Source organism: Falco naumanni, chromosome 8, assembly GCF_017639655.2.
Source record: "Falco naumanni isolate bFalNau1 chromosome 8, bFalNau1.pat, whole genome shotgun sequence".
Classification (NCBI taxonomy): domain Eukaryota; kingdom Metazoa; phylum Chordata; class Aves; order Falconiformes; family Falconidae; genus Falco; species Falco naumanni.
The window spans coordinates 12,717,999-12,744,167 of NC_054061.1; the positions used below are offsets into that span (position 1 = coordinate 12,717,999).

The 26,169-nt window shown below is 39.0% G+C and overlaps 1 protein-coding gene across 6 annotated transcripts; it reads right to left on the reverse strand.

Moving 5' to 3' along the window:
• Nucleotides 1-16: 16 nt before the first annotated feature.
• Nucleotides 17-25,693, reverse strand: FBXO38 (F-box protein 38). Of its 6 annotated transcripts, XM_040602921.1 has the most exons (22): nucleotides 25,598-25,693; nucleotides 22,725-22,910; nucleotides 21,720-21,853; nucleotides 20,423-20,586; nucleotides 19,861-20,026; nucleotides 19,373-19,510; nucleotides 18,935-19,072; nucleotides 18,421-18,514; nucleotides 17,868-17,998; nucleotides 17,377-17,547; nucleotides 16,983-17,125; nucleotides 15,878-16,100; nucleotides 15,072-15,191; nucleotides 13,807-13,986; nucleotides 10,734-11,453; nucleotides 7,559-7,659; nucleotides 5,753-5,855; nucleotides 4,532-4,698; nucleotides 3,273-3,418; nucleotides 2,333-2,436; nucleotides 1,949-2,062; nucleotides 17-658 (listed from the first exon to the last, which is right to left on the reverse strand). In XM_040602921.1, exons 2-22 carry the CDS (start codon nucleotides 22,850-22,852, stop codon nucleotides 480-482), a joined length of 3,564 nt encoding a protein of 1,187 aa, XP_040458855.1. In that variant the 5' UTR covers nucleotides 22,853-22,910; nucleotides 25,598-25,693; the 3' UTR covers nucleotides 17-479. The 6 variants fall into 6 exon arrangements, 5 of the variants coding, with proteins under 5 accessions (XP_040458855.1, XP_040458856.1, XP_040458857.1 ...); XM_040602922.1 differs by lacking the exon at nucleotides 25,598-25,693 and having other exon boundaries at nucleotides 20,423-20,510; nucleotides 21,720-21,837; nucleotides 22,725-22,860; XM_040602923.1 differs by lacking the exon at nucleotides 25,598-25,693 and having other exon boundaries at nucleotides 20,423-20,510; nucleotides 22,725-22,837.
• Nucleotides 25,694-26,169: the final 476 nt, after the last annotated feature.

Here is a 26,169-nt window from a genome sequence, read left to right on the forward strand (position 1 = left end):
ACACAAGACACAAAGATTGTGCTCAACAGGTTTACTCAGACTGGACTCTTAAATGCTCAAGAAAAAGGCACAGATTAAAGAGATTCTGATGACTCTTTTGAACACAGCAAATGGGATTTTGTTTATAAGAAAAAAAAATACTGCTATGAATTGTATGGGCTGAAAATTCAAATATTCTTCTCCATTTCTAATTATTGGCCTTCATTAAAATGGAATTTAAATTAAATTGTATAAACATATGAAATAAAGTCTCAGTATTAGGAAGTTTTTCTTTTGTTTCCTCTATGTACAAATCTTAGTATACAATTTTTACTTTTCATTATACATTTACTACATACTCTTTTCCAAACTGTGTGACAGCAACTGCAAAGTATGTGTTTCAAGAAAATGCTTTGCATTTGGAAAGAATCCACCTGCTTTCTTGGCTAGCAGTGCCAATCAGAATTTAGAAGAGATGATGGGTTAGGGTGAGTATCCACTCAAATGTAATCATCCTCTACCGGTTCACCGTTGACATCGCAGTAATGGATGAAGATAGCCACCACACGTTGGAATACACCTTTTTTCATCTGGCGCAGTTCAGAGATCTCTTCCCCTATTGTTTCCATACAGATGTCTGCAGACAATTGTCCTTTCCTTCGGGGCGCATAAATAGTAGCTGTGGAAGGCACATAAGAATAACAACTAGATAATCTTTCCTATAAAGAAATTCACAAGCAAATCTGTTTTGCATTAAATGTCTTGGAAAACAAACACAGAAATCTTCATTGAGCAACCACAGTTAAGGAATAATAATCAAGCAGAAACAGTATTCTGCCTTCCCCGTATTTAAACCTTTTGACAGCTCCAATACTCATTTAATGTGCACAAAGTTCATATGTCTGAGAGTGAAGGGAATCCCAGTGCATAAAAGCCTTCCCCTGAGACTTATCTGACGTGCTTTCAGGTTATCCATTTCAGTGATCACTTAAATGTTTTATAAACAAGAGCAATTAAGAATAAAGCAGCAGTTTTTTATTTATTTTCTTTGGCTTTAATGTTTAATCTAATTACTCTTTTAAATCAAAGACATATCAATTTTTTATAATTCAGAGTAAATACTGAACTATAAGCACTGAAGTCTATGAATCAATTTCAAATAAAATAAATACATAAATCAGAGACAGGTATGGCCAAACAAGATTTCTTCCTCATCCTTTTGAGCTTCATCCCCTTGAACTGATATAGATAAGAATATCCCAAATTACGTCAACTAAAAATACCTCTAACGAAGGAGATTCCAAGATTTTCCTAATTAAGTAGTGGAAGAACATCTTTTTCTTCTGCTACCAAGCAAGTTTCTTAATTGAGCCCTAGGAACTGCCTACTATAGTATTTTATAAGACAAGCTCCTGAATAGAAAGAGGCATATGCATCCTAAACTCTCACCCAGATCATCTCTATTCCAGAGTTTTCAAGTCCAGTTCTTTCCCCTTTTCTCCCAAGTTTCTATGAGTCTCAATTGTCTTTGCTGGATCTGTTCAGCTTGCCTTAACAGCCTTTCATAAAGCAATGCCAGAGGCAGCAGTCCAGCTGAGTCCCAGTAAACTCCACAGAACAAGAATTGCTGGGACTACACATCCCAACATGGGTTTTCTGTGGTTTAAATGCTCTCATTCTTCTGGATATCACAAATGCATCACATTTTTAGGCTAAGCACGAGACTGGCTCTCTGATTTGTGGCAGTATTAGGGGTCTCCAGCTGGCTGATACATTGTTATAGTACTACGGCCCTCTCCTCCGCTGGACCCCCTCCTCATCCAGTTTCTAACACTGCTACAAGTAGTTATTTATAGTCTACCCAGAATAGCATAAGAATTAGAAAACTGAAAAATAAAGGAATGCATTGCCATCTTGGGACCAAGCAGCAAGTTAAAATTCTTTGAATGCATCAAAAACAATTACTCACTTCTCTCATCATCCTCAAAGTCATATCTAGCATAGCTGTTTGGCTCTGCTGTTCTCAGTGATCTTAACCATGGGAAGTCAGTAATCATGGAGTAAGGGGCACCATCCACAATGCCTAGAAGACAGACAGGATGAGGACACGAAGAGGACAATGTCCCTCCTGCAGCATCAGCACCCTTCATCAAGTAAACTTCACTGGTATCACATAGATTGGTCACTCTTAACACAGGAAAAGCACCTCCTCATTTCAGTTCCCCCACTCTGTGCTGAAGATCCCCCACTTTCCTCACAAGAGTTATTATTCACGTCTCTTGTAACTTAATGCAAAGTTACTTATCTTAGCAAGAGACTGAGCATCAGCTTTCAGCTCTCTATAAACACTCACCTTCTAGAGTGTAAATATCTCGTCCCCAAGGGTACTTAGTGTATTTCTTCAGGTCTTCGTCAGTTCGTGTAGCTTCAGGGAAGAACTCATATTTAATAAGCTCTCTAGAGAGGAGGAGGAAGAGATTACAGACAGTAGTGATAGGAAATGTGAAAGTGTGAGGGAGAAAAACCAAATGGGAAATCCTGCCACACTGCCTTTCCTTTAATGAACCTGAACCCAGAGAAACAACCCTCTGAGACCCTCACACAAACTCAGTATGCAATCCCTCCAATTCTGAGAGTAAGTCAGAGAGAATATGTACAGTTTAGATGAGAAACCAATTAAGCTACCTTTCAAGCATAGCTTTCTATCTGTAAGGAACAATCCAATGTGGCTGCAACTAAACAAAACTTCAAAAGTTAATGTGTTCTCTTAGCCATTTTGGTGAAAAATGAGGACAACAATAATACTGGTTTAAAACAGCTGGATGACAGCCACTGTATACACTTCTCTGCTGCAGGGAATTTTTGCTCTTCAGTCAGAAGCTGATGTTGATTGCACATCACCTTCCCCAGAAACTAACATTATTTCTTGGAATAGATCAGTCTTTCCCTTTTGTAATAAAAGAAACTTGGTTTCAGATTTGAAGATATTCCTCAGCTATTCTGACTACTTCAATGTTTAACCACATTACTGCTGGATGGAATAGAACTGGTGAATTCTAACAGTATTTTTCATATACTTATGAAAGCTTATTTAATCCACATTTTGTATTAGATCCTGACACTGAAATTCTACATTGCACTATAAATTCAACCTTCCCTAGTCAACAAACGTTTGGTTTTTTTTTTTCATTTGACTAACAGAATATAGCAAGTCTACAGCTTGACTGAAGCTGTAGCTGCTAAATCAGGATTGAACACCTTTTCTGTAAAGTTACTGAAGGGCAAGTACTCACTGATTGATATTTGCTATAGTGTCCATCCAGCTCCGAATGCGCACCTTATTGCGGACATTAGGTGGATTACTGAATTCATGAATTATGCAAATGTGGTATGGATAAGGGCCACTAAATATCTTTTGCTCAAGAGTCAACGTGTCAACCTGTGAAAGGCAGCAAACAAAGACTTGTAAACAAGGGAAATAAACCACCTACCAAATCCCCCAAATTCTGGGTCCAGTGAAATGAAATTTTAACAGCATACATAAATACATGATTAAGCAGAGTAAAACTTCCTTAGCGCAGCTTTGCCAACAAATATTCTCAGGTAGTGGAATTTGATGGGAAACGTCTGTTTTCTGGTTTCACAACTCCAGTATGTAAGTAAACTTTCATAAAACTACGTAATGGTCTAAACTACATTCATTTACTCAGAATTTGTCTCTGGCTTAGCGGAGGGATTGTGTTTTGGGGTTTATTTTTGGGGTTTTTTTCCTCGCAGTTGTCTTACCACTGTCCTTGAATAGCTTGGTTTCAAAGAAAAGCTGGCTTTTATATGAAATCAGCCTCCCCTATTTGGTCAGGCAAACCAAACCAGAAAAAGCATTACTTTGCATGACAGAAGCAGCATCACAGTCTAATACAGAACGCTCTGCTGAAAGTCAAAAAAACATTCTGAACCTTAAATTAAGCCTTCTTAATTACTTGTCAAACGACCTCAACAACTCACTAAATATCAGTGCTTACATCTCCTACATGTAGTCTGGGGAAAGGGTGGCTCCCAGTACCACAACTGTCTTGCAACACTGTTTAGCATCAAAAGAGGACGCAGCTTTCAGCAAAGCAGTATTCAAAACACTAACTGCTGTTACTAAATCTAGGAGGACGTGGGTTCAAGATTTCAGATACCTATGGTTATGTCATACTTCTGCTTATATATAATTACAAGCTGACTTAGTAGCATCTAGATTCTTACAGATATTTTTAGTTCTTCAGTTTGGAATGAATTAAATGCATCATGATTTTTTACAATATCTTCTAACACAATGAATATTGGAGATGGTAATGTTAAGTCTTAAAATTCTGTATCGTCCAAGTTCCAGATTCTGCAATAAAAGCCCTGACAAGCTGAAGTTTTAATAAGCAAGTTTCTCAGAGATGTTATTGTAACGTTTACATTTTTTGTATTAATTTAAAAGACATGAAGTCAAGAGTGCTAAAAGAATACAGGCAGAACTTCAGATCTGTTTGTGATTAAATGTAAGTTGGTTGTGTACCTGCTGCATTGGACGAAGATAAATGATCCGGTTTCTTTCTGGTGGCATCCTTAGAATCTGATCCAGAACCTGATCCATGTTTAACTTCTTGCACTGGGCATAGTCAAACCGATTGACAACTGGTGCATTTTCTACTTTTAAGTGTTTCAATACACGGCACCTTGTAGCTATAAATCAGCAAGCAAAATTATTAAGAGAAGAAATAAAATACTGAAAAGTCCCTAGGAACCTTCTGTCAGAGATTTTCAAAGCCAACTGTTTCAAAAGAAGGCAAACAAGTAATGTAGTAACAGACATTTACTGATGGAGTTTGGATAGCTGGCAACTTAAGTATATTGAAGAAATAGACAAGTTGTTTATTTCCTCCACATTATGATCAAACTTCTAGTTTGAGAACTTGTAAGAAGAGTTCTTTCAAAAGGCTATGTCAATTTTAATCTAACAATAACCTTTTTCTCCCTTTGTTTCCTTTTGCATAGGCCCCTGAAATGGTCTGTGGACTGCCACAATTGAAAACCACTGACTTAAAAATCTGATCAAATATAGAGTACTGTGAAGCCACACAATGTGAAATAAAGCTATTTCCTTTCCCGTAACACTGCTCATGTAATCAAAATTTAGTTCAAAATTAATGTATGTTCTGAGAAGTATTCTGGAATAAAGAATGTCTTAATCCTCAGCTAAGTAGAGGTACCTAATTTCAGAAAAAAAAAAAGATGTTCAGTGTAGATGTTCCGGAAAACAATATATGACCCAATGCTTCAATACAGGACTGGTCACAGACCTTGGCATGTGCATTTAATGCAGCTTAAGTGCCATCATTTAAAACAGATTTTTATCATATCAAGGAGGAAAGTATCATTATGTCAGCTGAATAAACTATGGAAGCAGGAAGAAATCAAAGAAAAAATCAGGGTACTCCAACTCATTTCATCAAACTCCAATTATTGTATTATCACTCTTCAATAAACATCTCATCTTCCTAACTGTCATATAATTTCATCTGTTGTTTCAGATATTAATCTTTATTAAACCTGTTAACAACATATAAGGAAAGAAGCATTCAAACTGAAAAGCACTATTATTTAGTGTTCCAAGCATCAGTCTGACATGTAGCAAAGCAGCTGATGAAAACAAAATAAGCAGTAGACTGAATTTAACTCTTTCAGAAATTTTTAATAATGCCAGATGGAGGAGGCATGCATGACATTAACTACATACCATGTATGAACATCATTTTGGGGCAGTCTTTCAGTACCAAATCTGTTATTCCACAATTGGTCAAGGTGATTCCAACGAGGTTTTTGGACTTCAAAGTCAGTACCTGGTGAAATTTTTTTTAAAAAATGATCAATCTATAACAGAGTAAAAACAAAGAAAAACTAAAATACACTGGATTTTAAAAGATGCTGCCAGACACAGAAGGATAGTAACCGGATGCTAATCAATATAATATAGCTTCTGTACAGAAGGATATTAACTGGACACTAAACAATATAATACAGCTTCTATTTGAAATGACTAAGCTACTGATAGCAATGAGGAGAAAAAAAAAAAAAAAAAAAAGGCTTCCTGCTGATCCGCAACATCACAACATGCCAAAGAACGTCTTCACAAGATTAAAAGGGGAGTCATACCAGAAAGCACAATCTCTATCAGAAAACCTGAGCATCATCTCTCAGAAACTTCAAATTCTCTACTATTCCATTCCTACTTTGTAACCATGATGAAAAAAATAGCAATTCTGGAGAGTGACACTTGTTTAAACACAGAAAGATGGTATGGCAGAGAATCATTGTTTGAACTTCCCATACCAATGTATTTTATCAACGCTATCTCAGAGGAAAACCTCACGTGGCAGGTTGGAAATTACATACATAACCTATTTAATCTTCTATGTCCATTATAGTGTTAGAAGAATAAAGCACACATCAAGCTCAAGCAGAATCACTTCCAATAGTATGGACACAGGGAGAACGTAGTAAGAAAGGATCTTTTGGGGGTTTTATCTGAATTTTCTAATGTTTTTCACTAAAAAAACTAGTAAAATTTAGCAGCCCAAGGACGAAGCTGACCAATTACACAAAGACGACTAAAGAGTTCTAGTAAAAGAAAGTAAACGCATATAAAGAGAAAATATAAGCATTCTGCAACAGGTTCTTTCAGTTCCAGCAATTTAAGCTATTTCTGTAGCTACAGATAGTTAAAAAAAAAGATTAAAAACTCACAATACTGTTTTTTCAAAATGGTGTGTTTTAAGAAAAAAAAATCATGTACCCCAAAATAGCTTTTATGCTAATTACAAAAGCTGTAATGTATCCTAGTAACCAGAAAAAATATTGTGGGACACATTCACAATAACTGTCTTAAATCAGTGAGGCCAAGTTCTTCTGAGATTGGGGAATATAAACATAGGCAGGTTCCTCTACAGCATAACTCAGAAGACACGCTTAAGTTAGATGTTTAGAGTCATCTTCTGAAGCAATCTCATGCGTGGCTAGAACATGAGCCTTGGGTAAACAGCCTCAATACAGCAAAACTAGACCTTGCAATTGCTCCTCCCATGACTAATCTTCACCGGAGAAGAATTAACTCATGTTACTTACATACTAAAAGAACATCCAGCCTGCAAGGTAACACCTGAGCTGCTATGTCCAGAGGTAATTATATATCCCATGCTTCTTTTAACAGCAGTAGCCTATGCTGTCATTGAAAACTAAATGCCAGAGAATAATTTTTCCCCCTGCACAGCAAGGAGGACACGGTGGGAAGGCAGGAGATCATGCAGCACTGTTAGCCATGAGCATGTCACAAACTTCCAAGTTTAGCTTTAGCTTATGCTTTGCTCTTCTCAGGCCAGTTAGAGTATCACTGCACCTAACACGTACAGGGTTATGACCAAAGAGATCAGTCAGATCAGTTAGTACTTGTCTAGCTCTACATGGAAGACAAGCTTGTATAATTACATCATTGTTCATGAGCATCTCCAGCTGATAAACCTGTAGCAAGTGAAGAAAAAGACCTTACTTGAACATGATCATCTTCAATAACCGGGTCGCTTGTACTTGTGGACTTGTCAGCTGTCCTTTTCCGCTTTGTGGTTTGCCGTGGCTTTGGCTTAGCCACCTCTGCAAAAAGAAAACCAGAAAAATCTTTCCTCTGTTTACATTTCAGGATAACAATACAGGCATTCCTTAGCTGAAAACATCTAACAAGATATATAAGCAGCTCAAAATACATGCTTGGTTTGAAGACAACTGTATCTCTCTTCCTTGCACAAAAACCACTTCCAGGTTTATTGCTCAGAATTATTCATAACTAATATGTAACTGCAACCTAAATAACTTGGGGCAGGGGGGTGGGCTCTTGATAAAGACATAGGAATGATGAACCTACAGTTTCAGTATTGCAGAAAAATGTGAAGCCAAGAAAAGAGCTAAAGATTATTTGTTAAGTTATACACTTGGTTCTCTGCAGCAAACAGAGCATTCTTGACAAATATAAGAACCAAAATAGCTTTAATGTTTTAAATAGTAGAAATAATCTCAAATTGCTTGGAAGTCTGCTCTTTATAACTGTCACTACACTAAGTTTTTCCTAATATTAAAAAGGATGTCCAGATATAAAATACTCTGATATTCCCAAGCTGCTTCTTACTCCATTTCATGTACCAGTGACAAAATTCCTGCTTGATTTAAGATGAAGCTTTGAGAAGAAATTATGATAGATGACCACCCTTTACTTCCGACAGTAAGGGAAAAAAAAAATACCCTAGAATTAATTTTCTGTGATTAGCAGATCAAAACAACACATTTTACTAAAATTAAGCTTCCTTTGACTTTTTTGTTAAAACATATGCTGTGTTCACAAAGATTCACAATCAAGATAAGAGGTGCAAAATATTAGAGACCTATGAACTTTTCCATGCTATAGTATCATTAACATTAAAAACCATCTCTTTTCCTACTTAACATCATCATATTCTACCAATACATGTAAACTATTAATTAAATGTGACATTCAGGGGCCTTCTGAGCTCCAGAATTCAGGCTATGGCTTTAGGGGATCCACAGGTTTAAAGATTTAATGTTGAAGTACTCAACTTGTGGCACCCATGGATCATCATCCCCAGGTAACACTTTTTTGACAGTTCCTAGAGTATTTACAGATAGCAAAATACTTCCTAGCCATATTATAGGGAAAGTTTTCCAAGTTTGCGTTGAACTGTTCAAGGTACAGCTCAAGGCCAAAAAATCTTTACAGAAGGTTTAACATAACATGCATTTTAAAATGTGAAAAGCTTGCTTCACCACAAATGCAAACAATGAAAGTTTTAAAAACCCTCTTTATTATAAGAAATACTGTGGCTTACATTTTTGCTGAAGTAAAAATCAGAATTACACACTTGAGTAGTCCTTCAACGCGAGCTGGTCTGTCTGTGGTGATAATGCTTTTAAAATTTCATTATCTTTAATATTTTACTTGTTACACTGTTTAATATAAGTAAATAATTTAGGAGGAAAAAAAAAACATACTTCCACTATCAAACATAGAATTGTTACAGAAGCCAAAAACCACAATGACATTTTGTCATTTATGCTAGAATAAGAGAAACCAGTCATATTCAAGGCAAATTTTTAGACGATTTATAGAAAAAACATTTTCAACTCTGTAACAAAATGTTTTCAGGTTATACTCTAACACGTTGTATATCCCATCCTAGTGAAGAAAAGCACTGTAACAGCCAGGCAGAAGACGCCTCACTGTCCTACGCATTGAACACAAACTTAAAAGATAAAAACGACACATGAAGTCTCATACTCTGCCTCAAGCATCAGCTAATATCTGACGCTTCAAAGAGGAAAATAAGTGCATAAAGACATACGCATTAACTGTATGAAGTTGGGAAAACAGTTCTGGCTTGTGTAGGCTAAATATAAGAAATACAGACATTTTTCTCCACAAGCAGAACATATCTTTTTCCTGACTAACAACTGAAATATGAAAGCAGAGGGTATCTTTCTGAAAGACAATCTAATTTAATACTTAGATCTGACTGACTTCACTTCATGTTTTTGTAATGGATGAGGATAGAGAGTATTTTCTTTTGATTTCTGTAAACTAATTACTAGTCACAATGGGGCAAAGTAGAAAACACGACATTTTAAATTTAACACCAAGATCATTTCTCCAATCTGAGATACAACTGACTACAATATCCTAGGTGATTCTGGTTTTGCTAACACTTGGGAACATTAAGATAAACTGGAAAGACACCAGGACACCATGTTTGAACCATTCCGTGTATAAGAGAGATACGAATTTGTTGTTAATCTTTTCTGCCTCTAACAAATGCAGCTCTGTAACCAGCATATTTCATTTTTTGGTTTCACTTTACTTGCCAGACATTCCCAGCAAGGAATCCTGGATATATGAGATAATTATAAAGTGTGCTATGTCCAACTAAAATCATTATTTTGGAAAGTATACTTCGAGGAAACGGCAAGTTCCCCTTTCAAATTTCCCCCAAAATTTATGGCTTCATTCCAGCCCTTCAGAATTTTGTTTTTATTTTATTGTTTTGTTTGTTTTACATGATGTGAAGCATGAAACTAATAAAAAGACAATTTTCAACAAGTTTGATCACCATGCCTTATACACTTGGAAGTAGAATCCAATACGCAGGTGCACAAGCTTGGCTCAATTGTAATTATGCCTTGCTTTATTGGTTGATAAAGTATCAGTTATTAACTTTTGCCTTCTTGATAAGATCTGAGCATACCTGCTGTCTTCTTCCTTTTAAAGGGAGAATTTTAATGGGGGAGACAGTCTTATGTTTCAATGAATAACAGCCTTCACAGGAAGACAGAAGCTGTCAAAAGAAGTTGCATTTGGTTTTCAGATGAGTAAATCAAACACTGTTTAGTATGTATGGATAACACATACAGAAATACTTGCATGGAGAAAAAAAAAGTAACTGGCAGTCTTTCAGAGAGATCGGTTATTTTACCTAGCTGTGGCAGCGAAGTCAGTCATTTCTGTTCCATCAATATTATGACCCTTTGATCACTTAGTTTAAAATTATTGACCGATAACTTCACATTTAACTTCAGTATTATCTGTGGGTGTTGCAGTTTTTCAATACTGTCTCATGCCAGCACAGTAGTTTACTCAGTAATTAATATATGCACATAAGTCATACCTGACTCTGACACCAGAGGGACATGGGACAGCTTGCTTCTAGCTCTTGTTAGTGGTCGGCGAGGATACTCTTCTTTATACTCAATCTCACAGCTCCTTCGCTGTGAGCCTGTGCTCTCCTCCTCACTGGCAGGCCCACAGGCACTCCCACTAGTCCTCTCATCACCTGTCTCTCCCGAAGGCCCACAGTTTGGCAGAGTCCTAAGTGCAAAATCTGACCCAGCGCTGTTTGGTCCATTCCTGCAGGCTCCACTCGTGGATGGGCATTCCCCATCACAACACCCACTAGTCCTCTGTTGTGTGTCCTGTGGCTTGTAGCAGGAACACCTGGAACAAACAGAGCTCTCCTCAGTCTCTCTCTCACTGGAACCTTCACTTTTACAAGGCGAGCAGACACACTGCCTGGATTCATCTCCAGTTGCTGGACTGTTGCCAGCAGAGTGGCTATTAGCTGTCTGTGCAGAGTCAGGGCTAGGAGAAACAGCACTGCAGGAGCTGGATGTTCCCGTTGATCCTGTAGCATTACTGCAACCTGGGTAAGAATCTTTGCTTTTGTTCCTTTCAGGCATGTCACTTGCTGCTTTCATGTCTGCTTTAATCTGCTCGCTTGTTACTTGACAACCTTTTTCACAGCTGCTTTCCTCAGTACGAAACTGCTTTGTCTGTCCCACTTGGTTGGCACTGCATCTCTTCCGCAGTGGTGTCTTGCCTTTACCGCTCACTGCAAGAGTTAAGCAAGAGAGAACAATGAGACAACCAATACACAGCTTAAATAAATGCTTAGTACTACTCTGTTAGAGATTACTTAAAACAGAAGGCAGCCCAGAGGCTAATGACAAATCTTGTCAAGACCATGCTGCTATTCACATGTTATGGGAATTAATAAGATTTCTAGCAGTTGCTGAATCTCTGTAATGTCTTGCAGCTATTTTTGCAGTGATATGCTGTGGTATTTGTCAGTAAATGAGATGGATATTTGCCAGAAAGGCTAATATTTTCACAAAGCAGCTAACTGGTTAAAATGGCCACAGCACAAAAAGATGAAAACCACATGAATAACAGAGTTCTGTTTTCTCAAATATGAGGAATAAATCTGACAAAGTAGTAACATAGGTAGGACAAAAGCTTATGCTTTCAACAGCAATCCTTAGCTCCCCCTCCTGGGTAGGAAAAGTGTACATCGGCAACAGTACTTTCAGTTTACAGACGAATAAAAAAACCTAGCAAATAGTGTACAAATCACAATTGGAATTTAATGTCTAATGTCTTAATCCTCTCAGCTAATTATACTAAATCAAGCCCGAAAAAACATTACTCGCACTACAGAAGTTTATGCAAATTGTCTCCAAACACAAGTTATTTCAACCCTCAAACCAGAACTAACATCTACACTACAAGCACTGCACTCCACAGATTTCCAAGTTGAAACTACCAGTCCTGTTGAAATGTACTAAAATGACAGGGGGACTGATGTGTACAGACTATGCTAATTACAACAGGAAGATACTTAATCTATTACAGCTTTGATATGTCCCAGGTTTTGCAGAAATTAAACCAGTACCAGACCAGTTTCTCAGTTCTTCACAATGCAGGATTTTTATGTTAACTGCTTAGCTAAATATTCATTAAAGCTTAATACTGTAGGCACTTTATCTATCAATTACTTGTAGATTACAATTAAACTTCCTCCTTTCCTGTGTATGTATAGAACTACTTCACTTAGAATACAAACTACAGGGAATACCACATCATCTCTGTTTCTGGAAAGACTGTACATCACATGGCACTGGACCCAGGACTCTGACTTTGTGCCACAGATGTGCAGCTTGTAGCTGTAAACTCAAAAGACAGGAAATGTCCTTTTCTATGTCTCTCTGTAGTTGTCATACTACCATGAAGTTCTAGGCCTTTAACTCTGAATGAGTTGTAGTAATACATAACCTGATACTACTAATAATACATACACACACATATACACATGCTGTAATAGTAAGTGTTGTTCAGAAGAGAAAGTGACCATACTGAACATCACCCTGAGAATTCTAACTAACCTCCAAACCTCTCACCAAAGCAAAGTTGATCTTAAAGAGTCTCCTTCAGGACACTCCCACAGGGAGCCCATAAACCAAAAGACAGCTACAACTCTACAACTCTCATGCATTTGCCCCAAAGGTCACATTTTGTTTCAGCAGCAACCGTTTGACAGATGAATCATTATGCTGGTTTCATCTAGGATGGAGTTAATTATCTTCTTAAGAGCTAGTACAGTGCTGTGTTTTGGTTTTGATGTGAGACTTCTCAGTTGCTCAGGCCTTGTTAGGGAAAAGGCTGGAAGGGCACAAGGAACGGGGAGGGGACACAGCTCCAGGCCAGCTGACCCAAACCGGCCAAAGCGGTATTCCACACCATGGGATGGCATGCCTGGTATCTATACCTGGAGGGTTGGCTGGGATGGGCAGATCGTGGCTCAGGGACTGGCGGGGCATCGGTGGATGGGTGGTGAGCAGACACATTGTGCACCACATGTCTTTCTCGCTTTCTCTCTGGATTTTATTCTTTCCCTTCCCCTTTTCATTATAACTGTTATTGTCATCATTGTTATTATTGTTCTTTCATTTATTCTATTTCAATTATTAAATTGTTTTTATCTCAACCCTCTAGTTTTACATTCCTTTCAAACTCTCCTCCCCACCCCTCTGGGTGAGGGGGGAGTGAGTGGGTGGCTGCGGGGTTAAACCATGACAATCATATAGACAACATAGCTGCAAATTTGGCTTCACAGACATGATAAATTCTGTGCACTTGGAAATTCAAAAGAGAAGCTGCAGGTTTCTGCATGCAAAGCAGCGCAGCACCACTATTTCTACATTTCTGTACAGCGACTATGTGATTTAAGCTCAGAAAGATATGTCCTTACACCTTCATTCTAGATTTATAACAGGAAGAAAAGAGTAGGGGGCAAACGAACAAGCATGCATATTACAAAGCTAGAAATAAACCTGAACAAGACTGAAAGACTGAAGCTTGAGAATAAGTTTTGCTTAACAGCGCCTAGGAACCCATCTGTTCCACACCTGAAGGTTCTCTCGTTTCCACTGGATCTCTGTTTTTTTCTTCTCCATCTGAGTAATTCTGTGCAATGGTGTTAGAGATGCAGGCTCTTGAAGTCCCCACGTTTTCTTCCTCATCCTCACTGTCTGAATCATGGACAGTAATAGGCGCTGCTTTTACAACAGGCTGAATGCCACTTGGCCCTAAAAACAGTAGAATGCCAACAGTTCATGTAAAAAAAAGCCAAGCGCAGATTAAAGGGCTGAAGAACTTTTAGACCTGCTTCAAAAAACTACAGGAGATTAACTCGATTCAATTTGGCCACCCATTCTGTGGCTCCCTCATTAAAATGCAAATACAAGAAGGGCAAAACACTGCATTTCAGCATTAAAGTATTCTAGTTTGGAAGGGGAAGAGTATCACAATGTAAAACAAAACAGAGGTTTTCTGTAATCTTTTTTCCGCTTCAGAACAGCTTAAAGATTCTTCCACCACAGGATGAGTAACTGCACAACTATATATTCTAAGCAGTCCCTGAAACCTCCAACACAAAGACAGAAATGTCAGTCAGAAGATCTGCAATTATCCTTCTAAATCCCACCACTGGAAGCAGGAAGGAGAAGCATGAATTATCAAGCTTCTGTATAAGTGTGCTTTGTTAGTAACCTCTCTTGGCTACTAACGATAGCCAATCACAATGACATATATGCCTGTGAATAACGTTAAGAAATAAACATGAAGTTAAATAATGTTTTCAGGAGTTATCTTGAAAAAGTGAACAGATCCAGCACAGATGTATGTTACTTCATGGTGTTGGCATATTTAGTAGAAAATTACTTTGTCCAGCAAAGACTGCCTTATGTGACTAATGTGTGTCACTAATGATGTCACTAATACAAATTAACACTGGAACAAGTTTTTCTGGCTTGAAAAAAAAAAAAGGGCAAAAAAGAATCCATATGTTGCAGTGAAAGAAGTGAGGCCATTAACACCAACAGGAAACATGACAAGCTCATTCAGGCCCTTGAGTCTTTTATTATACTGGGCTCAAAAATAAGGCTTTACAATCAAGGTATTTTACTCCGTATGTAGAAGAAAACTCAGAACTCTAAAACAGACTTTAAAACAGAACAGATTTCTTCACAGCAATAAGCTGTGCTAGCATCATTATTCCACACACACTAGAGAACACAGCTGAAGGAAATCATCCAAAACCAGACTTATACTGAAAAATTTAACCCCTCAAGAAGGGGATACCCAAAGGTAATTTCTTTCAACAAACAGTTACCTGCTTGCTCTTCGTCCACCTCCATAGGAACAACAGCCTGGCTATGACCTGGGAGTTCATTCTGGCCCTGCCCAGCGGCCACCCCTTCTTCCTGTGCCACCTCCTCCATCTCATTCAGTGCTGAAAAGATTAAGATGAGGTCAAAAAGAGGAAACAGAAGGAACAGAGCCCCTAAGCATAGAAGGAATTCAACTGGTACCCACAGAGAGTCAGCGAATCATTAAGAAGTAATAGCTGCCTTGATTTCTTCAGTAAGTCACTAGGTTGCACAAGTCTCTCACAGATTTGTTTTACATCTCTTTAGCCAAGCCCCCAGCCTAAGCTCTGGGGGTTTCTTCTCCCAGATTTTCCATGTCTTCTCAGAAGTCTTATTCTACTGCAGTGAGCAGCATAACTAGGATTTACATGTTCATTCCCTCCAAGAGACATCTGCCTTTGCTGGAGAAGTTTAAAAATATACCATCCAACACTGATGTACTCCCAGCTCTGACCAGAGCAGCCTAGAAAACACTTGACACTTTCACAGAGGAGTATCACATGAAACTCCACATAGCTAACATCCATACTAACACGTATCATTGAACTGTAACGTGCCTGTAACAGCTACTAGATACAATACCTGTGTGATACAAGCTATCTGTGTATCAGAGAATGTGCCAACAGCCTTCAGAAGAGATTGGTTACATAACAGCAACTAAAAGAATAACAAGCTTTCAACATATATTCATATCTCCCCTAGGACCCTACCTAAGTGGCAATGCAAATAAAATCCCTCCCTACAAAGGTTCCCGAAGGTCGGAGATTACCCTCAGCTGCAATCTGCTGCTCTTCAGCTTGACCATCTTGCCGCAGGTCATTCTCCTCATTCTGGTCATTTGGGTGTTGGTGATTGTTGTGGTGGATGTTTGGATTATTGTTATTCTGGTGGTTATTGTTGTTGTCATTGTCATTGTTAGAGTTCTGATTGCTGACTAGAGCAGATGAGACGCCAATTCCTGTGCCTGCACTTAGGCCCACACGAGCACAACCCTGAAGACAAAGAGCAACTATTAAGATTTGAAAATACAGATACATTTTATCAATAACATATCCCAACGCCAACAGAAAAAGCATTCTGTCATTAGTACCTGGGATAGCAGGACAATATGCACATGAAGAATGTGGAAGTTGTCCCTAATAATTCCTCATGCTACACACTGCAGAGCCCCATCTTAAGTATGGCAACCAAGAAAACTTACACTCCGCTAAACGTCTAATGAAAGGGAACTCCACAAAGCATATAGCCTTACATTATTGAGTTGGATTTCATTTGCTATGAGATCATATTAGAGCAACACAAATAGCAGATTACATGGTCTTCCCAGAACACAGTAGCCTCAAGATAGAATTAATGATCAAAGAAAGCAGGTTTTTTACATAGGCAGTTTTCATTATGTTACAACAGCTGTTAAAATGATTTGTTCCAAGTGTGGGAGAGGGGACAACATGAAGAAATAAAATTCCTAAGCTTTGAAAGCACTCCAACAGGTGAACAGCACTCCCATTTCCCCCACTACAAAATCATAAAAAACCCTTAGCATTGTAAACCGACTCTCAGCATGAGAAATATCATATAGAAAGCAGACGCAAAATGAAGTAGCAGCAGAGACTTCAACAGAAACACAGAATCAATATGAGTCTTATTTCCTGGTCACATATTCATACAAGATCATACCTTGCCACTGCTCCAATCTGCGGAAAAAGTAGCATTCTCCCTAACATATGATAATAGCAACTGCAAACCAAAGTCCTTTACTTACCAAGCTATTTAATTAATTACAACTTCTAAAAGAATGCCTAACAGGTGGAGCTCACCATATTTCCAATGAGCTGGCAACAACAAAAAGTAAAACCATTCCCTGAAAGACTCACCTTAGGAGGTTCACGGAACATCTGGTCCAGAGAAATAAATTCTAAGCTTGGCAATAACTCAATGAACTGACTAAAAGAATCTAGCTTTATTGCATGGCATCGCACCAGGGTGAGGTCAACCAGTCGGGTCCACCTTGAATGATCTATGGAAAAGAAGAGATGCATTTCCTGAAGGATTCCTGTCTCACTTTTCATTATATCCTTTTCAAATTTGAGAGCAGGCATTTTCTGTACCTCCATTCTGACTGTTAGCAGCATCATTATGGTTCCAAACCAAGCATCATCTACTGTACTTACTAAGAAATAGAACAAATGGTACTACAAGCAGAAAAATTCTCTTTTAATATCACAGCAATTCATATAATATCTCTAAAATTTCAAAGGTGTGCAATACCTGTGATCCAATTATTTGGGTTATGTAGATGTGGGCAGTTGTAAATGACCAGATATTTGATGCAAGAAAAAACTTCATTTACAGCTTTCATACCAATATCGGTAATAATTCCTGGATTTTCAACCACATCAGCCAAGCCATACTTCACCAAGTCTCCATTCGTCATTTTACCTATGAAAAAGATCGTAGCAAACTCAGCAGTAAATTTCAGAAATGTGCCTTTTATAGCATGATTGTCTAACTCCCTATTTTAGTCCAATTTTACAAAATGGATCAGATTATTACTTCAGCTTAATAAAGCCGAGACTTTCACAACTTCAGTAAGACTTTCAGGGAGTGAAGAAAAACATATTTGGCAGTATGAGGTCACCAGCCTCAATATGGGTACACTAATATTATTTTTAATCACTCTTAGAACATGACTGAAAACACAGAAACTTGTTTAACACTTATATTTTGCAAATTATTTATGTATATAAAAGATGTCATACACTGTAGTAAAAACTCATCAACATATCCTAGATGAAGAGTTTCAAACTGTGGAAATTCCAGTTCAGCCATCTTCAAAGCAGAAAAAACACCGTCTTTGGTCAAGGAAGGCTGGATCCGCACTTCATGCAACCTGAATGCAATTAAGAATTGTTACTATTAAAAGGCATGCCAAAACACAATTGCCATAGAAGCTACTCAAGTTGCTCTTTCACAATAAAATGAAAATATTCTTTCAACAATGGCAGGATTAAGAGGATATTTGTTGTATCTTTATAGCAGTATTTGGCAGTTGCATATCAATATAGTTGTGAGACTAACAGGACCACACTGTTCAGATTTAGGTCTAAGGTGGCAGCTTATGACACAAAGTGATGCAGAAACAGACATAACACCAGTTACTTTAACTGCAGAACACTCCTGTTACATAAAGTTTAAATGTATATTCCTTAAAATTTTGAAGGCTGTTCTGCTTCTTCACATTCTTGGACTTCATTACTAACATGCTTATTTTGAAAAAGGAGAAGGAAGAAAAGAAAGATCTGAAGGACATACCTTCGTGCAGCTGTTATGATGAGGTAGCCAAGATCCACTTCAAGTGCATTCTTGCAAGCTCCCAGAACTATAGTGTGCAAATTCCTAAAACCACCTGATAAATAAAAAAAACATTCTTTCACACTTCCATCACAGATCACAACCTTAAGACTTATAAATTTCCAACAGTATTGTCTTGACAACTGAATTAACAAAATGCATCTTTTTTTAGAAAATCAATAAAACACTTATTTGCACCCAACTCCCTCCAATTCTGCTAGTTCTACTCACCAACAAATGCAACTGAAAGGTTAGCTTATCAGTCAAGAGTTAATTACAGTTAAAAGGTCAAAACAATTCTCAGAACAGAGCTATATTTAGCACCATAACCATAGTTCCAAACTTGATACCTTTAAAATAATGATCAAGAAAGGATACGCTACAGACTAGCTAAGCTTCACGTCTCCAGTTATTTGCCAATATTTTTATTTATTTCTTTGTTCACTTGAAGTCTGAGGGATAAGAAGTTTCATACCTGATCTCCAGCTATCTTCTACTACATGCTGGATAAGTCCTCCAAGAAATGGAACACGAACCAGTTCTAAATGCTCCAGATTTCGAGCAGAAGCCAGGCCCGTCACTAGGGGAACATACTTCAGAGAATTTGTGGGTCCTACATAGAACAAACCAATACAGACGAAGAAGGTTGTTCACTTAACAGCAAATATATCATGTTAAAGATTTTAAAATGTTCACATACATCCATCTAGATCAGGAAGTCAATAGAACCATGTAGCACCAAATAACGTACAGGAGAGGTGTACATTTTTACCCAACACCATCAATAAAACAAAGACTCGTTTCAGAATTTTCTATTTCAAGATTTCCATTCCCATTTGTTGCCTATTGAGCTTTAACAGAATTAGATTTCCTACATGCTAAACCATCCCCTCTATATATGAATCCTTCTTACCGGCACAGTTCCTCATGACAAAAGCACGTAAGCTGATACAAAGGAAATCTTTAAAAGGCTGTGGTTTGGTGAGTCTCACCCACTTCAAATAAAGGTGCCTCAGCATTGGGATACAAGGAATCTCAGGGACATTCACCCCTAACAATACACAAACAAAACAAACATTTTAAGCAAGCTTTAAACTATAAACCCTAGGATAAATTTCTTTGGATTAACATTCTGGCTTTTAAATGGAAATCTTTTCTTTGCTATGTGGCATGTGAGAAAAGCTGTAACCATTGTAAAACACAAGTTCCTCACCTCAGTTTGTCAATGCAATTTTTTTAGAATTTGCTTTTTGGAACTGCTAACATATATATAGCAACTAGTATTTCAAAAATGCCACATTCCAAATACCCTCTCTTAAAAAGAATTACAACCTTGCAGAGTTTCAAAGCCTTTAAATTCACCTGTGTTTAAGCCAATTACTTCACCATTACCACACTCACCTACTAAGTGCAAAGTCTGAATTTTAGCTCCTATAGGAATTTTCAGCTTGTTCTCAGGAGGAATTGGAAAAGCACCATTACGATTACGAAACTTCCCTAAAATGTGAACTTGTGGCATGTACGTCCAAATAGCTTCCACCAGCTCTAAATGAGAGGTCTCAACACCCTGGATAAAAGGAAGCAAAGCAGATGCTCTAACACCAGTTCAAGCAACAATATCCTCTTAACCACATAAACGTCTCAATAACACACTATACATAATGCAATGTGTTATTTCACTTTTAATTTGTAGAAAGACTTGTCTTTTTAACAGAGGGATCAGAATTTTAATTCATTTCTGAACTTCAGAGCACATGTGATTCCCACTGGTGAAACTAAAATAGTACTCATATGCAAATATGTCACAATTAACTGCTATTCTGTACAGCCAGATCTGAATATGCAGCCCAGGTCTGAACATGAAGCCCTGTAAGCAATGAGTCCCTGCCACATTTCTTCTGCTCTGTTAACATGCATCATCTCAGCTGCCAAAGGATGTTCTTTCTTGAGTCTAACCACTCACCAGCAGATTTGGGCAGGCTTGCAAAGCCTCTAAAACTCCAGGAATGCTGAAAGCTTCATGGCCACGGACTCTGCGCCTTTCAAGGTACCTGGGATGAAGACCATAAAGTTGTTCAATGTCTGGCATCTTCCTCAGCAGCGTTAGGAAACTGGAATCAGTGAAACCTAAGATGACAACAAGAGATTTGGTATTTGTGTGACAGCAGACACCTATCTGTAAAGGGAAAGCCAAATAAGTTGTTCTTTTTGTATGGTAATATAAATTCTACAGTGTTGGAAGATGTACTCAGTGAAGCAATAGCTTGTCTTCTACTTAGAGATTCTAGAAACCATGACCTACATACTCTCTTCTGCCTTGAATTTTGAAGGCTTTCTATAGGTTTCCTTCAGCGCAGTTGCATGGCTACAGGGTTAACTATACTTTCTCCCTTCTCAGATGAAGCACCTCTGCGGACTGTCAGGCTTCCTGTCTCTATCTTTCCTGGAATTCCATTTATCAACTACACGGCTCAGAAATGCCCAGCTGGATCAGTTGTATGCAGTTCATCGCTATTCATACCAGCTCAAAGTTCTCAAAGACGACAATTTCTTAAAGCAAAGGATTATTTTATTCTAACATAAGACAACATATAAAAAGTACTTTAAACTAGTAAGTTACCTGTATTCTGTATTTACACCTATCTTAGGCTAGGCCTAACCATCTACCTGATATCAGCCCTACTAAATCCAACTTTGCAGATCATCTGACTTTTAGAATTCACTCATTGTAGCTCTCTCCCCCAACAAATCCCAGCAGTGTAATTTAAATCCAACAGAAATCCTAATACTCACAGGGTTGACCTAGGTTGCCAAATTTATCTATTGATCTGAAGATGGCTTGAGGTGTGACATCAAAACTTATTTATTCTTACATTAAGTGTTGGTAGATGAGTTGCTCTCTCATTCCATTGTATTTTTTCCTGCCTGCATGCAAACAGCCTCTTCTTGGATTAACCCTTGGATAAACTCCCTTACAATAATCAGACAAACACAGATTGTATTTACAGATTGCTACAAAGGAATCCCCATTTCTGCTACAGTAGTATCCAAAATATATATACACACAGACACAGATAAATTTTCCAAACCACATACTCAAGGAAGCCACCCAAATCTCACAAAAGTCAAAAGGAATTAAACATCTAACTCCTTTTACTGCTTTGGAAATTTAACCTGAATATGTCATTATAAATACCAGGATAGTACAGACAGATCTGCTCAATACCACTTTAACGCCATATCTTGAGTGCACTACTCACCAGTGGGCATGTACTCCCACCAACGGCCTGCACACAGATCCACAACCTTCACTACTCGCAGATAAAGAGTAACAGCTTCCTTCAGCTTCCGGGACAGGCATTCCATGCACATAATATCCTGCAAGGGAAGGTACCTTTGGGAGAGGAAAAAACACCCCTCTGATTTATCAAAGGTGGATCCTTCTTGACTTTTTCCAAACTAAAGAACATCCCAAGCATGACTACATGAATTCATATACTTCTAACACCTAATAACATTAACTCAAACAGAATTTTCAGGCCATACTCTAATAACAGTGTGAAATTTTGCTAAGCAGAATGACTCACCGATTTCTGACACTGAATATAGGATATTTAAGGTAGAAATACAATATTAAAATGGAGAGATACTTTAGTCCTCTAATAAATACTGCTGACCAAACTATTTCCCACAATAGTTTCTACATGGTTTAATTAAAGGTACTTTCATTTTCTAGTACACACTAGCATGCTCAATTTGCAGACATTTTGGAAAGCTACTGTTTTTAAAGAACTTGTTGGTAAGGCATTATGTTTTGAATATAATAGGCATGAGTGAACATCCTGGAGAAGGACTGTGCTGTAGGGAAGATTATATGTTCAACCAGGCTCCCTTCTGCATCCTATGCAGCAGATGCAACAATTTCAAAACATGCACCTCAACTGCATGCTATGTGAGACACATTTCTGCACTGAAATCAGTATTTAAACACTTGTTACCACACACTGGTGAAAGGAATTAAATCCCTTATTTCTTCTCATTCCACCATTCATGATATTCACACAAATTAATTTTCAAAGTATCCAAATGAATTCTAGGACTGAAAAGAACATTTATCACCCCTTTTTAATCCAGTTCGTATCCACCTGTTCACTCATGGTACATCTACACTTTCTGAATATGTGACATCAATGCAGGTAAGATTGGGGAAAAGTTGAAAACAATGTAATAATAAAACCCAAACTGATTTCTGACCAGCTCCTCACCTAAAGATGTGGCACAGCACTTCATGAGAGAGTTGGTTCATGTAATCTTTTGGCTCATCAGCTTTGGTAGACTCAGAGCCTTCCCTGTTCACTGAGCATGGTTTTACATTTTTCCGCCGGGGACCCATATTTGCAATGATTTCTGATGAAAGGAAACGTTCACAATGTTGTGCAAATTCAGGGCAACTGAAAGAGAAAAGTGACAGAGAGTAGAGGGGGACACACCAGTTAAGCCTTGTTTACCCCCAAAAAACCAGCAAAATCTGCCAAAAAAGACAAGCCCCAATAGAGCTGAATTAAGTTAACTAAGAAGAGAAAAATTATTCCAACAAGTTAATAGTCTGCCTAACACATAAGATCTCAGACATAACCTGATGATTATTAGATAAACTACAAAATCCCTTTAAGCTAAAGGAAATTAACAGAGAGGAAAATCACCATAGGTTTAATCAGAGATCAATTCTTTTGCACGAATAAGATGTCTTCAAAGATACCATCCTGTGATCAACATAAATCACAGGAAAGCCGTGCAGACATCACAGAAGTTACAAAGCAAATGCCAACTAGACATGTTCCAGTGAAAAAGAAAGTCCAAAGCCTCTGTCTAGCAGAAAATTAAGTCTTCTTTTAGAAAAAATGGCCTCCTACTGATCATTCCCCAAAAATGCTCTATTAAAGGTCCTCGAACTAGCTCTTCTTAGAGGTTAGAATACCAAATAAAATATTTAGGTTGCTTAGTTAAAGATCAAAGCCACAGCAAAACTGAAAGACCTTGCCTCAGCAGCAATATGCAGGATACCCTCTCCTCTTTCACTTTATTGAATTGTGTTTGTGTCTATATTGTTCCTGCAGCACACATACAGGCACAGAAGGACTGCAATAACAATGTATGTTTCATTTAAAAACATACAAATTGATTACAAGAAATAACAAATAACAACTCAAAAAATATACAAACAATGTCGACATTAGAAGAACTGTGTTAAGACCGCATACAGATGAACAGCATGAGAAACATCTTCACTACTGCTATTTAGCTGAGGAATGCTTTCTGGTAAGTAGGGTAAAGCAACATTAACTCAGTAAACCTGTTTAACAGGTTGAATACCAAAATTTGGTGGATAAGGAGAAACAACTTTAAGAAAAAAAAAAAGCAGATTTTGGAAAACTCATTAGAGGTGCATCTGTTACAGCATTCACTGTCACGTAAATATACCATAGTGTTTGCTTCACATTATGTGGATATGCCAACTGAGAAGGAAAACAAAGTACTTCATGGAAATCAAAAAGAAAAATTTTGCATTCTCCAACACAAATTATTTATATGCTGGCACAAAATTTGACATATTGATAGTTTCACTGTGATCTAATTGTTGAAAAACACGTGCCTTCACACATTTTCTTATGCATCTCAAATTAACAACTGTATGTTGTCATAATTGATTTTATTTAAAATGGTGATATTAAAATAACTAAATTGGCACCTTCTGCCTGTGACTAGCATGAAACATATCTCTGCTCCTTTGGATTAGCAAGGACTTCTCCAGTCAAAGCTACAGGCCCTGAGTTTGTTGCCCATACCCATATTACCTTTCTTTTTGGTGCACAGTGGAAGGGTTTAGTATGTTCGTAATACTGCATTGTAATGTTGTTCAACTTCATGAAGGCCAAAATTCACTTCAAACTACTTAGATACTGGATCTGAATGAAAACAAGTATTACATGGATTCCCAGTGAATGTCACCTGATGACTCAACTTGAACAGCAGGCAGAATACAACGTAAGAATTTCTAGATAGATGCAGACACATGATGGAGTACAATACAGCAGTATTTAAAGGACAGCATTAAAAGGACTGTGATGTAAGGTAAGAGAAAAAGATATTAACAAACAGGCCAGCACATATAGGGGGAAAGTCTGAAAAAATCCTGTAAGATTTAAACGCAATGCACACAACCTGCCCTCCGAGTTTCGACTGCAGTGTAGTTTGTCTCCTGCCATTAAGTAAAGGGGAAAATGTCTCTTATGAGGCAGCAGTTTCTGTAAGATACATACTCTTCTTGATACTATTTTGAGCTAAAGCACGCAGCTTTAAAATCTCATTCTACACGAGGAAGCTGACCCATTTAAAGAAAAAAAAAAAAAAAACCAAAACAATCACAAAAGAAAAAACCCAGAACAACCAAAAACCTTCAGGCATTTAACAAAGCCGATTTTTGCTCCCCAAGAGTCTTTGTATGAAACAACGGCTCAAAATGGTATCTCCCCGATTAGAAACTACTACACTGAACTTAAAAAACTTACAAAGCCACGGGGAGACCCGCACCCCCCGCAGAAAGGACAGCTTTACAGGGAAGTGCAGAGAACAGCTAGGCACGGCCTGGTAAGTGCTAATTTAAGAGGGGTGTTTCCTTATGGTGAGAAGATGCGGGGGTTGGGGGGGGGGCGGGGGGGACGGGAAGCGCACGTTTATTTTTTGCTTAGATAAGCGATATAAAAGCAGGTTTCCCCACAGCCGTCCTCGCTGCAGCCAGCCCACACGCCGCTGTTCCCTCAGCGGGGGGGGCGGTGGCGGCAGCCGCCCCTAACGCGGCATCTTCAGGGCTCCCCCCTCTCCGCCGCAGCAGCAGGGAGGACAGTTTTCCTAAGGGCCTGTCACTCCGGGGAACGGCCCTCATCAGCCCCAGGCCGGGCCGCCCCGAGGCCCCGGTGCTGGACAACGACAGCCCCAGCCGGCAAGGGGAACAGCGGCAGCGCACTGCCGCTCCGGGCCCACCTGCCCAGAGAACACGGGAGGCGACAGCCTTCGGCTCACCGAGCCCCGCCGTACCGCTGCCGGCTCAGCCCTCCGTTGCCGGCCCGTAGCTCCTTACCTGCCCCTCAGCGCCGCCCTGTTGTTGTGGCCGCGGGTGGAGGGTTAACCCCGGCAGCCGCTTCCTGCGCGTCCCCTTCCGCCAGCGCCGCCGCACTTCCGGCCCCACTTCCGGCGCAGGCTAGGGGCGGGAGCCGGGACGCCCCGCCGCCATCTTGAGGGTAGCGAGGGGCGGGGCCTTACTGCCGACATCTTGGGTGCGGCGTCGCGTCCGCCATCTTGAGTGCGTCGCCCAGGGGCCCGCCATGTCGGTGGCGCCGCGGCCGCCCTCTCGCAGCCCGCGGAAAGGGTCCCGGCCAGGTCTGACCTGGCCCCGCGATAGCGGCAGGACGTGTGCCTGCAGGCCCGGTGACAGGGCGGAGATCTTCAGGCCAGGCCCCTGAGCATGTTAAATGCCAGCTGAGATACAGGGACATAAACTGGGTGATTGGAAAGAGAAGGAACTGAGGAAACCCTGAAAGATTGGTGGGGAGTTCTAGCACAACAGCAGCAACCACACATACATGGCAGCGTAACCCTGAGGTGTTGTGGGTTGAAACAACTCACAGGCCACTGTGACTCTCTTGAGATTGC